The sequence below is a fragment of the Amblyomma mixtum genome, chromosome 2 (genome assembly GCF_055824585.1).
Source record: "Amblyomma mixtum isolate Tamu chromosome 2, ASM5582458v1, whole genome shotgun sequence".
In the NCBI taxonomy this organism is placed as follows: Eukaryota; Metazoa; Arthropoda; class Arachnida; order Ixodida; family Ixodidae; genus Amblyomma; species Amblyomma mixtum.
The window spans coordinates 189,673,897-189,687,737 of NC_143013.1; the positions used below are offsets into that span (position 1 = coordinate 189,673,897).

The 13,841-nt window shown below is 53.2% G+C and overlaps 1 protein-coding gene across 1 annotated transcript in view; it reads right to left on the minus strand.

The window, feature by feature from the left end:
* Nucleotides 1-355: 355 nt before the first annotated feature.
* Nucleotides 356-13,841, minus strand: part of LOC149361869 (uncharacterized) — a 109,366-nt gene continuing 95,880 nt past the window's right edge. Inside the window, exon 6 of the mRNA XM_089569606.1 lies at nucleotides 356-545. Within this exon, the coding sequence (XP_089425732.1) occupies nucleotides 468-545 (78 nt within the window). The 3' untranslated portion in view covers nucleotides 356-467. The remainder of the gene's footprint in view (nucleotides 546-13,841) is intronic.

Genomic DNA, 13,841 nt, shown 5'->3' on the forward strand with positions numbered 1-13,841 from the left:
ATAGCCTCGTGTAGTAAATGCCAGGTTGAAAAAAAAATCCAGCGTTCGCATATTGTTCTCCTGCAGTTGCCAGCGAATATATGTTCGCGCAACCGCGGTTTCCAGACCAATGTAAGACCATATTTACTTCATTTCTGCAGGTAAAGCTGGCTTGAGACAAACAAACAATGGTTTTTTTTCGAGATTGAAATCCTTAGTGCTCGCGCATTAATATTTAACTCTTAAACATATTAGTCCACGGTCAGCATTCCTGAAATTGCGGTATTACTGGACGCAACACTAGGTGGTTAATCATGCGGCCTAGCGCTCACACACTCCGCTTTGCTTAAGAAAAAGGTATCTTCATTACCACCTGTTATTTTCTAAGATTCCACTTTATTTATTGCATTCTATGAAGGTTTCAGCTGAAGATAGAAATATATTTGAACCAATATGCCATTCGCGGTACTAAACGGAAATAGCTTCCGTCAACCGGCGATCTTCAAGCCGTATGCCAGTATGTGCTTCGCAACTCTGGTCGTTGACACCGCCGAAGCTCCACATTCCTGCAGAACAAATGTGAACAAGAGTGCAGTACTTGGAGGTGACTCTTTTTACATATAAATCAATCACTGTGACGTAATCAAACGGTGTGCACTGGCTGTGCCGCCATGAAGCCGAAGTAGCCTGTTAAGTACAGCCGATCGAATCTTTAGCTGGAGTATGCGATGGCCGCCTTTTCTGCGCTACTGCGCTTTGCAATGAAGCAAACTTGCGATAATTCAATATTAGGCGCGGGCTAAGTGAGCCTGTGCTGAGATGAGATATTTTGGCAAGTTTGCTCAGTCATGATCTGCGGGAGCAAAACGTGGCCGTCAGCAAGCCACCGAAACGTTTTTCCGGCTGTGTGTTTTTGTACGGTGTCTTTTTGATGATGGCATTTCTCCGGCGGATGCATTGAAACACTGGGTATATTATACATAGAATTCAGTGAGAACAGACAGTTGCAGCGGTGGCATAGCGGTACGGCATCCGCCTCGCGTGGAACGGAAATGGCGCTCGAATCCCGATGCCGCGCAATTCACCAACTGATAGGACGCCTTGCCCATGAAGCCAAGGCTCAGCGCACAACCACGCTGACCTCGCGAAGAGCCTGGCGTAGTGTAGCTCTCGCTACAGGTTTGGACGCTACATGGCGGTTCAGGTAAGCGGGCCCGCGTCGCATCGGTGCTGCAAATTTTGACCAAATTCGACCGGATCATTGTCGCCACCGAATTTTAATCGGAATGGAAACAAATCAAGTGGTAGATCCCCTGTATACAAATTTCAAGTGGTAAGACCATTTTTCGGCTTTCTACCGGACTTGAAAGTTAGTTAGCGGACGCCGGCCCGCCCGCGAACTCTGACGGGTCACCGAGCTCGAAATCGGGAGAGCATGGGTCGCTAACCCTGTCGGCGACGCCGACGCCTAGAATCGACGCCGCTTCAAAGACGAACCATATGACGGAGCCCAGCCAAGCCAAGGGTGCTCCACTACAACCTCCAAACGTCTTTCTCAACGAATTCCAAGATATGGATGAAGATGACTTCGGAGACGCCGACTCGGGAAGTAAGGACGGGATCCCGTCCGACTCATCGTCGGTGCCAGCCGGGTACAACAATGATGCCAGCTGGGAGCTTGCACAATAAAAGCGCCAGAGAAAACTTCAAAGGTGAGGACAACGCTAAGGCACGGGAACTGGCCCGGCCGCCGAGCCTCACGATGGTGAATTACCGGGTAATGCGACCGGCCGCAACAAGAATGGACCGAGGGAGCAGAGTAAGCCTAGGCGGAGAATGCCGCCACTCCCCAGTGGTGACTACAAGATCATTATTAGGCCTAAGAAAGGTCTCATGGTGAAGTCACCACCTACCAAGTAGCGCGCGCCATTGTCATGGCGTGCGGCCAGCAATTCAAGGACCAGGACCTACTTGCAAGGCTTCGCACCGGATCCCACATTATTATCGTTAGTACCCCGCATGAGCAAACGGCTCAGCTAGTGCGGCACATTACCGTCTCAAATTCGACGGAAAGGCTTACTATAGAAACGCTTACGTGGCAGCTCCAGAACACGTCTTCCGCGGCGTGATCCATGGTGTAGACCCAGGTACGCCTCCCGAAGAACCCAATCACACATACGAATCAGAACTAAAGGAGTGATCATACTTCAGTCAAGGATGCTCGGAAAATCCAAGACGGCAGTGCTCAGGTTTGACGGCCCGGTCTTGGCGAAATTCGCCATATATACTACGGAGGTGAAGTACCATGCTACCATTACCGCCCCACTAGGCCAGTGTGCTACGTCTGCTTCCAGCAAGGACACCGCTCCGACGTGTGCCCCACACCGAAGATTATTGTTTGTGGAATGTGCGGAGTGCACGACCCGCTAGACGACAACGTATGCGCTCCCAAGAGCGTAATTTACGGCGAGGCACACCGTACCGAATCCATGGAGTGCCGGGACAGACTAAAAAAAGCAAAGCCAAAACCCAGAAGAGGAAAAGGACGGGGCGGCCAACACGGCCGACCACCCGAGCAATGGCTCAGCTGGGAGGGAGAGACATCGAGGAGCCTATTGAGGTCCAACTGCTACCCGCCTCTACCACCAGCCGGCCTACAGGAGGGAAAGAAGCAAGAGAAAAAGAAAGCAGGTTTCCCAGAAAAGCGGCTGGAAGGTGAGCTGGGCTTCTGCCACTGCTTTGCAGTGGCAGAAGCCCAGAAACAGCAAAGGCAATCGCGTCACAGAACCGAAGGACGCGAATAGCGATGCTCTGAGACACGAGCTAGAACTCGCTCGAATGAAACAAAACTAGCTAGAAAAAAAAGTTGAGGAGCTCACAAAAGCGCTAAAAGAACAACAGCGGGAACTCGACACGACTGGAGCCCTTCCAAGACGACAACCAAAAGCATCATACGAGGGAGACTTTCCAATACGAATGCAACTGTTGTTGCAGCAGATGATGCAGGATATGATGCAGCAAATCCAATCGAAAATGCAACAGATGCAAGCACACTTCGAAAGGCAGGTCTGATATATGAGAAGCTCTTTAAGAAAAGAAAGACATACCGAAAACATTAGAGAAAGTGCTTACAACTGTAAGGAGATAGCGCCACCCAGCGTCGTTTGTGAGGAGTAGACGAAAAAATGGCTGAGGCTTAACTTGGTTAACCCTTGTCAGATGCGAAGCATATTGATGGCTAGGCTTGGTAATACATGGCTTTCCTTGGTTGAATACTTGGTCATTTTAATACAAGCACTAGAAGCCTTCGTCGTGGGGGAAGACAACGGCATGGCTACAGCGGAACGCCGACTAATCCCGAGACGCGCGTTGGGTGGGCGCCTGGATTGCCACGGAAGCCGCGTCCGCCTGCCCGGTGGAGCGAGCGTTTCACCTACACCGAGTGTGAACGCGCGTTCGAAATGCGCGGGAATGCCGCTCGAGGACATTCCGGTGTCTGCGCGATGGCATCGTTCTCCCTCTCCCAGCGCGTGACGGCGATCTGTCGTGACGTCATGTGTCACGTGGTATGTCACGTGGTGTGTCGTCACTGTACCACGTGGTCTGCACGGCGTGCAATCACAGCGACGGCGCGAGGTGGACCCCCATCTTCCTCTGTCGTGACATCATGTGTCTCGTGGTATGTCACGTGGTGGGACGTCACTGTACCACGTGGTGTGCACGGCGTGTAACCACGGCGAAGGGCTGTAGTGTACCTCCGTCTTCCTCTATCGTGACGTCATGTGTCACGTGGTATGTCACGTGGTGTGACGTCGCTGTACCACGTGGTGTGCACGGCGTGTAACCACGGCGAAGGGCTGTAGTGTACCTCCGTCTTCATCTGTCGTGACGTCATGTGTGACGTGGTATGTCACGTGGTGTGACGTCACTGTACCACGTGGTGTGCACGGCGCGTAACCACGGCGAAGCGATGTAGTGTACCTCCGTCTTCCTCTGTAGTGACGTCATGTGTCACGTGGTATGTCCCGTGGTGTGACGTCACTGTACCACGTGGTGTTCACGGCGCGTAACCACGGTGAAGGGCTGTAGTGTACCTCTAGTAATATGCTTCGCATAAAAGCACGAGGAGCGCGTGCGGAGGGGAACGCCGGGACAGGTAGAAGAGGATTACGTGGCAGAGAAGAGAAGAGCGCGGTGGGCGACGGACGTGGACGAGTTCTGCTGGCTCCCCGAGTTCCGGGCTTGGGCCTCAGCCGCAGACATCCATCGGCGAGAGCCTCAACCACCAGGAAGGGAAAACTTTATTTACAGTAATGGTTTTTCCTGTGGTTTGGGGGCTTCTTCAGAGACGTCTTGGTTCCACCCCCAGGAGCCTTCTCTGTTGAAGTCGTCCGCCTCTAATCAGTGGTCGGTTGCCCTCAGTCCAGGGCTCCGCTGGCCACTGCCGCCCGTTGAGCTCGCTGTACCAGACCTTGTTGGTCTTCGCAGCGGTCGCTGGACAGCAGAGTCTCCCACTGCTCCGCACTCGGGTTTTGTATTTTGGGGACCACGTCTATGTTTTGGCAGGCCCATGTGATGTGGTATAGTGTAGGTTTTTCGTCGCACCAGGGACATTTGTTCGTGTATATCGTAGGGTGCATTTTGTTCAGTATATGTAGGTTTGGGAAAGAGCCTGTTTGTAATTGTCTCCAAGTGACAGCTTCCTCTCTGCTGAGAGATTTGTGCGGTGGGGGATATCGCATTCTTCTGCCTCTATCTATAGTTTTGTAGTATGGCCGAGTATTCCCTGGGTGCTGGCGCGAGTTTCGCGGTCTCGTCGGAAGCTCGGAAAGTAATGTATCCTCGAGCTATCCTGTCGGCCTCTCGGTTCCCTGCAACCCCCGTGTGCCCCGGTACCCACACAATTTTGTGTAGGATTTTGTCGTTTTGTTCTTCCCGGTTTTTAATTCTGTCACTCGCTGCGAGGAGTATACGGAGCGCGTGACGACCTATCCTGCCATTCATGTAATTTCGGCAGGCTGTTTGAGAGTCCGTAAGTATTGTTAGTGACCGCCCGGTTCTATAGCCCTCTGCCACCGCTAGAGCAACGGCTACTTCCTCGGACTCTGCAGCTGTGCAGCCTCGGAGAGACGCGCTGGTCATTTCGCGTAAAGACGAATCGACCACCGTCGCTACAGCGATTTTGGTATCTCCTCCTCTCCAAGACGCATCTGTATACACGGTCGTGGCTTGAGGAGCGTATGTTTTCTCGATGAATTCGGCCCTCGCTTCTCTTCTGCCTCGATGGAGGTTGGGATCCATGTTTTTTGGTATTGGCGCTACTTTGAGGGTCTTGCGAAGCTCGTCGGGGATCGTTGCCGTCCTCGACATTTCTCGCATCTGCTCGCGGTATCCGAGCCTCTGCAGGAGCGCTCTTCCTGTCGTTGTTTGCAACAGCCTGAGTTTTTGCGACTCAAGCTGCGCCTCTCGTAGCTCCTCAAAGGTGTTGTGTAATCCCAGGGCCATGAGTTTTTCTGTAGACGTGTTGCGTGCTAGTCGGAGCGCTGTCTTATACGCTTTGCGTAGCAGGGCATCCGCTTGTTGTATTTCATTTTTGTTGAGGCACTGGTAGGGTAGGCTGTACGTGATTCGACTAACTACTAGGCTTCTGACTAGTTTTAGTGTGTCTTCTTCACGCATGCCATGTCGCCTGTTGATGATGCGGGTGATCATGCGTGCGACTTGTGGCGTTGTTGCTTTCAGTAGGGTAAAAGTGTGAGTACTGCGCTTGTTGGATTGAACCCACATGCCCAAAATTCTTATTGTTGTCTTTTCGGGTATGGGCGTCCCATCTAGGTAGACGTTGAGTTTTAGGTCCTCGTTGGTTCGGACGGTCCGGTTTTGCTTGCCTCTCCAGACTCTCAGCAGTTCCGATTTCTCGGTCGAGCATGCGAGTCCTCTTTCTGCGAGGTATTGCTCTACACAAGAGGCCGCTTGCTGTAGCCTTTCTTCCTTCTCTCCGAGACAGCCCGTGTTTGTCCAGACTGTTATATCGTCAGCATACATTGCATGCCTGATGCCTTCGATGTTCTGTAGTTTTCGAGCTAGGCCTATCATAGCTATGTTGAAGAGTAGGGGTGAGATAACTGACCCTTGGGGTGTTCCTTTGTTTGGAGTGCGAATTTTTTCCGATCGAAGGTCTCCTATGCCGATGGTGGCAGTTCTATCGGACAGGAAGGCTTTGACGAAGCCGTGGATTCTGCGTCCGCAATCCAGGTTGTCTAGGCCCTGTTGGGACTTTGGCATCCCACCGCTGCCACCACTGTTGGGACTGAGTGTCCGAGCCAGGAAACGGTCGAGGCGACGGTGAGTCAAATGAACTTTATGTACAGTATGTACAAGGGCTTTTACATGATACAAGGGCCAAGAGCACCACGGGCTAGCACAAAGAAGAAGAGCGGCCCCGGCGGCGAGCGTAGCTCCGGCGTGATGGCTCTTCTGCTGCCCGTCTGCTGCTCGGGTTCAGCGCGGCTCCGCTTTTAAAGCCGCTGGAAACGGTTACGGCAGCCAGCCGTTCAAATCCTCCAATCACTGGCCACCGTTCAAATTAGACCAATGGTCGAGAGCCGGCGAGCGTCTGAGGAGTTCGCACCGACGGAGAGGAGGAGAGGAGGAAGGGTCCGTGTCGGCGCCGCGGTGTCGGGATGAGTCACGCTGCATGTCGCGACTTGTCCGAGAAAGTCTGGGCCTGCTTTGAGCGTCGGCGAGCGCGCAGCGCTTGTTTAGACAGGCCCGCCAGCGAAATGTGGGCGCCGGCACGACAGCACCACCGCCGCCAGACAATGCGCCACGAAGACGAGCTACTTCCGCGTGGCTCGGATGCGGGGCGCGCTCGTACGCCAGGCTCCTCCAAGTTGTCGTCCGGTGTTCAGCCGCAGGTAGCTCCAGGCTCCTTTCCATGAACAGGTCCGGCTCGTCAGGACAGGATCACTGCTCCGCAGCTTTGGGGCCCAGGTGACTGGATCAGCTTCGCTCAGTCCTTCGGAAGTGCTTGCTTCACAGCATCGGTCGTTGATCGTTCTGCAGGTTGCCAAGAACCGACCGACAACAGGCAACACCCAACACGAGCAAGTGCCCTCCGTCACCCGTCAAAACGCCAGACTTAAAGTCTCAAATCTCTGTTGGCTACATTTCTGTCCCCTTTTTGTTCCCTCTCCAACAAGAGACGCATGTGGGATACGAGAACTTGAAAGTAATTAACTCAAACAAAGTGTCAAACACGTAACACGGAATAGAATGAATGCAAAATAAATTCGCTCTCTTGAGATCACTCGGCCAGAACACACAGCTGAGGCCACAAATGAGGACAAATTTTTCCCCGATCTACGAGCGAACTTAAAACAGCTGTTCGCGAAGAGACAAAATGTAGGTCACGAGGAGGCGAAGCCAGCCTTGCTTAGAACACACGGCTTAGTGCGTCTACGTTCGCGTTTTCCTCGCTTCTAACGGACGGTAAACGACACCCGCTACAGCGGAAACTAGTGACTCTGCCTCTTTCGCTGTGCTGCGCTTTTCTCTCTCTCTTTCCCTACTACCGTGGTAGCTAACGTCTCTGCCTCTTTCGCGGTAGACGCGCTTTTCTTTCTCTCTCTACTACCGCGGTAGCTAATGTCTCTGCCTCTTTCGCGGTATACGCGCTTTTCTTTCTCTCTGTACTTGTCTTTCCAGTTTCTATGGGAGCTACAGTACGAGAGCGATTCGCTTTCATAGACTGGCAACTTGTCCCTTTCTTTGCGCTTCGCGCGCCAGTCGCGACGTCCCATAGCAAGTGCGCAACGCTTCCGATGGGACCGTTCTTTCTTTCTCTCTGTTCGTGGGGGCAAGTCAGACCTCCCACGAGTCGTCCATTTCTCGCGCAACTTTTTGCCTCTCCAATGAATGTGAAGTTCGCCTCTACCTAGCCTTTTGATTTTGCGCCTACTAAGTGGCGTCATCTCGAATCGCGGCTTTCTATCGCGATAACTGTGCTTGGCCGAGCGCTTCGACGGTTTCTTGGCAATTTTCTTGCCCCTGTCACTGCGGCCTCGTACTATCTTTCGCTCTTTGAGCCGCACACGCGCTTTCCTTCCGCGCGCGTGCCGCTCTCTGTGGGAGCGCGGTTTCTCCCGTGAATACAGCGGAAAGCGAGAGCCCGCATGAGAGCACGTGCCTTTGCGCGTCTCGCTCTCTCTGTGCTGGCGGCAAGATTCACACTTGTCCCGCTCATTAATTTTTCGCCTCCCGGGCAGCGCTCTCTTGAATCTCGGTTTGCTGCTTTGGTGCACTTTTCCGCGCGAATGTTTGCACGATTTCTTTTTGCAGTTTATTCGACTGCTCAGATCGATGTGCCTTGACACACTGATGCGCTTCCTTTTTCGCGATAGCGACGCCTCGAACACTTCTTTAGCTCTGATTCTGACTCTAGTTTCAGGGCTGACAACGTAACTGACTTTACTGAAGTCATTTTGCCGGCGACGCTGGCGCTTCCGATGGTGGAAACCCGTTTTCGCGCGTTTGCCCTTTCTCTCTTTTGGGCGGCGCCTGTCTTTCTTATACCTGCCTTTCATCTTTCGGCGGCACCACTCTTTCTTTTGCCTGCCTTTCATCGTCTTTCGGTGACAGCTCTCTCTCTCGAGCTTGCCTTTACTGTCCTTTCGGCGGCAGCACTGTTTGTCGGTCACCTTGTGGTGATAGCTCACTTTTCGGAACTGGCTGTTACTTTCCTTCCGGTTGCAGCTTTCTTTCTCGTGCTTTCCTATCATTTTCTCCTGAGGAAGCACATGCTGCTTTCGTCGCCTAGGTTCCTGTTCTCTGACAATGTCACTGTGATACTCAGCCGATTCACGTGCGCTACCTAGATCAGACCTGTCTTTGGCGCCTTTACTAGCCTCCTCCAAACTGCGTTCTTCCTTGTCAGCGTCACTGAGTGCGCATTCGTCCTCATCTTTCTCGGACGGGCTGACGTCTACCGCCCCTATGTCGTCTGGAACGTTCTGTTCTCCACTGTCGTCCAGCACCTTAGTTTCTTCAGGCGCAGACGAACCAGTGTTTTCTGTCGACATTACTGCTGACACGCAGCTCTCGTCATGCTCCTGACGCGTTTCAGCCAATTTCGGTTGAGGGTCGGCTGTGCACTCAGTCGCGGTGTTCCCGCTACTGCAGCTGCTTTCTGGAATGTCGCAAAGCTCAGAGCAGTGCGAAAGCACGGGACTCGTTTTGCATTCCTCGCCAGAGACACTAACGCACAACTCAGCGTCCGCAAACTCTCCATGCGCCTGCTTCCGTTGATCGTAAGTTTCGGGTTTCTGCATCTCTGCCGAACGCGCTGAACAACACGGTGTGCCGTCCTCATCTACATCGCTTGCGTCGGCGCAAGTGTTTTCACTAATGTCCAGACGGACGTCATCTCCGCCCTGTTCGGCAACTTCTCCTGCTTTGGACACGCAAGGAGATTCGCTTTCCGGTAACTCCACCACAATTTCAATGGGCGAGACCTCTGTAAATGCATCGTCCGATGCTGTGACTACCTTATCCGATGGTGTAGAGGCTTTCTCAGTTGGCGAATGCGGGGCAATTCGCACTGTTACAGCAGCAGTTACATCTGCCACGTACGGACTACCTTCCTCTGTGCCGCACTGGGAGCTCTGCTCTACAGCTACGCACTCTACCTCTGCGTCACGATCTTCCGACCCTTCAGCATTTTCGAGCCACTCTAAAATGTCGGCTTTAAACTGGTACGGAAAATCGTTAAACGATGGGGTGCTATTCTCTCGCAGGTACCTTTGGCGAAGGTCCAGCGGTGACACGTTATATCTCGCCAGTAAGAAGCTTTTCAGCTCATCGTAATCCGCCAAGCCACCGTCCAACAGGCGCTTGACAACGTCATACGCTTCGCTGGAAAGCAGGGCTACCAACTTCTGTGCCCAATCATTCCGCTTAACGCGCTTTCTCTCGCAGACGCGCTCGAACTCCGCCAAATATTTCGCCATATCTTCGGCGATCACGAAGGGCTGTGGCCTGTCTCTCAGCTGCTGACCGTTGGTCTCATGCAGAGCGGACAATGTTTTATATCTTTCGAAATCGGTCTCATGCGCTTCAAGCTCTAGATCCATCAGTTTCTTAGCGCGAGCATACCGTTTTATCTCAAGCTGCCTCCGTTTTTCTGCCTCTTCGAGCTCAAGCTGCTTCTGTTTTTCTGCCTCCTCGCGCTCACGTTCTGCCTGTTCGCGCTCAAGCTGCTTCTGTTTTTGAGCCTCTTCGTACTCAAGCTGCTTCTGTTTTTCTGCCTCCTCGCGCTCACGGCGTTCTGTGATCTCTTCCCAGGCCTCATTGGCTTCCTCAGCCGTTACGTTCTCCTTTCGCATGATCTCAAGAATCGCATGCTTTCGTTTTGCGGGGCCCAAATCAATGCCCAACTCTTCACAAATTTCGATGAGTTCCTTCACTTTGAAGTTCTCCATCGCTCACAATAGCCTCTTGTAGTTTGCCCTTTCCTTAGAATTCCCTTGCCGTTCACTACTATAGCGCTACTAGTATGACACGCGCAAGTAATTCTTTCCAAAACGCCTCGTTTACTCCCTCTGCACCAGCTTTCGTTTCAAAGCGCTCCGACTTGGCTCGAAACAGCAAAGCTCTCTACAGTGCTACACACACAGCCCTACTCTAAACTACAATCACGTGTGCTAGAGCAGTCTGGCGAATTGAGGGGAAAACATCAGGCACTCACCGCGCCGAGGTAGCTGACGCCGGTCGATCCCGCAGCTGCCATCCACTGTTGGGGCTTTGCATCCCACCGCTGCCACCACTGTTGGGACTGGGGCATCCCACTGTTGTCACCACTGTTGGGACTGGGCATCCGAGCCAGGAAACGGTCGAGGCGACGGTGAGTCAAATGAACTTTATGTACAGTATGTACAAGGGCTTTTACATGATACAAGGGCCAAGAGCACCACGGGCAGCACAAAGACGAAGGGCGGCCCCGGCGGCGAGCGTAGCTCCGGCGTGATGGCTCTTCTGCTGCCCGTCTGCTGCTCGGGTTCAGCGCGGCTCCGCTTTTAAAGCCGCTGGAAACGGTTACGGCAGCCAGCCGTTCAAATCCTCCAATCACTGGCCACCTTTCAAATTAGACCAATGGTCGAGAGCCAGCGAGCGGCGGAGGAGTTCGCACCGACGGAGAGGAGGACAGGAGGAAGGGTCCGTGTCGGCGCCGCGGCGTCGGGATGAGTCACGCTGCATGTCGCGACTTGTCCGAGAAAGTCTGGGCCTGCTTTGAGCGTCGGCGAGCGCGCAGCGCTTGTTTAGACAGGCCCGCCAGCGAAATGTGGGCGCCGGCACGACAGCCCGTAAGGATCGCTTCGTGGCTGACGTTATCGAATGCCCCCTTGATGTCCAGGGCCATTATGACATTTTCTCCCGTCCGAGGTACGTTTCGCAGGACATCTTCTTGTATTTGGAGGAGAACCAGGCCCAGGCGCCACTCTTCTCCGTCCATCCGTCAGCTGCTCCAAACAGGCCGCCTCTGGCGTCTACGTGGCCTTTCCGGGATACCAGACTTGGGAACCGTGCTGGGAGCCCACAGACGCTGACGCTGCGGTAGCGCCGAAGGCGAACGGAGAAACGCCGGCAACAGTGCATCGACACTGGAACGCCCAGAGACTCTCTGACTGCCCGACACCCAGCCAGTCCTCCCCGCTCGTTGCTCGAACGAGAGACAAGTAGTGTGACTTTCCTTTTTGACTTTCTTTTTCCTGTATTTTTCGTAAGCACTTTGTTCTGTTCCCTCGTGTGTTTTTCCCGTGTGTTGTTGCGTTGCTCTCTTGTTCCTTTCCTTTTTTCACGCCCATACTGAAATTGGTTTCCTTTCCTATAAAAGCCGCCTCGTTTATAGTTTGTACCTTTGTGTTTGTGTAAAATACAACCTGCAATCTCCCACTGTCCTCACAAATTTGGCGTCCACTACGACAGGACGAGGTCTGTTTTTATTTCTTTGCCTGTTGTGTTAATTTAGGAACAGTATGAGCGCTTCAGATTTGGTTGCTTTAGGCGAGCGCATGGGCTTGTGCGGCGCGGAGTTGCGAGCGTGGGTGGAGGACGAGCTTCGTAAGGCACGGGAAGAGAGAGCCGCTGAGCGTGAAGCTGCGAAGCAGAAATTGGAGTTAGAGCGAGAAGCTACGAAGCCGAAATTGGAGTTAGAGGCACGGAATTTAGAGACGGAGAAGCGGAGATTGGAGTTAGAGGCACGGAATTTAGAGACGGAGCGTGAAGCTGCGAAGCAGAAATTGTAGTTAGAGGCACGGAATTTAGAGACCGGGCGTGAGGCTGCGAAGGAACGCTTGGATTTAGAGGCGCGGAACTTGCAGCTACAAATAAGGCTCATGGAGGGTGGCGCGAATCCTCTGAGTGACCGTGGAGAGCGTAGCGTATCACCGGCCAGCTCCATTAACCCGCATAGCCTCATACCACAGTTCAATGAAGCGCGGGATGACCTCGATGCCTACTTAAAGAGGTTTGAGCATGTGGCCACGGGGCAGGGTTGGCCAAAAGAAAAGTGGGCAACGGCGTTTAGCTTGTGCCTTGGTGGCGAAGCACTTAGGGTCTTCGGTCGGCTCTCGCCTGAGGATTCAGTGGACTATGACAAAGCGAAGCTTGCCTTGCTTCAGAGGTTTAGGTTCACCACGGAAGTGTACCGAGAAAAGTTTCGCCAAAGCAAGCCCCAGGATGGCGAAACGGCCTCGCAATATGCTGCCAGGTTGTTTAGCTTTTTTTTTTGACCGTTGGTTCGAGATGCGGGGAGAAGGCCGCACTTTTGAGGTAGTTGGCGAGATGGTCGTGAGCGAGCAATTCCTGAACAACTGTCATTCACGTTTAGCCCTTTTCTTACGTGAGCGGTAGGGAAAGACAGTTGGCAAGCTAGCGGAGGCTGCTGATCATTTTCTCGAATCACAGCGGCAAAATAACTTGTTGTTCTTTAAAGAGCAGGTGGAACATACGTTAAATAAGGCCAAGGACGAGGTTTCGGGTTCACAATCCCGCCTTCGGTGTTTTCTTTGCGAGAAGACTGGGCACAAGGCGTCGGATTGTCGGGCGAGGCCGAAGCAATTGTATTGCACCTGGTGCCGCGAGGTTGGACATGATGCCCAGTCATGCAAAGCTAAGAGACCAGGAGACCGTGAGGAGGCCGCCTCTTGCATGACACCTCGATATTCCCATCCCGATAACCCTGCAGAGGTAACGCGCGTAGAGGGCCAGTTGGGGGAGATGGTCTGTCCTTCCAACCCGGTGGAAACTGCTATGCCCGTGGGGCACGGTGAGGTGTTCGGCCAGCCTGGTTCGGTATTACGGGATACGGGCAGCACCGGCATTGTTGTGCGTGAGTCCCTTGTACCGGCAGCGGCACTTACAGGGAAACAGGCTACATTATTCTTGACCAATGGGACCCGTGTAGAAGTTCCGGAAGCGGAGGTGGTGATTTCCTCACCATACTTTTCGGGTAAGGCCATCGCGCGGTGCTTGTCTACACCCCTGTACCACATCATAATAGGCAATGTCCCTGGCGCTAAACCTCCATTCTCGGTTTACCCGCCAGTTCACACTGATCAGGCTGTTTCCCTTGCCATTACGGGTGCGGTCGATGTTCCTTCCCTTACGGTGACAGCAAAGGTTTCAGAGAGTAGTAAAAGCCCCACTCTGAACACACTCCACTTGTCACGGCCGGAGTTTCGCCTCAAACAGGAAGAAGACCCGACCTTAGAGGTGTGTCGCAGGAAGTTGGGGCAAATATTTCGTGGCAAGGGACAGACCGCCCACTCTTTTGATACAGATGACGGTGTTCTTTTCCCAACATA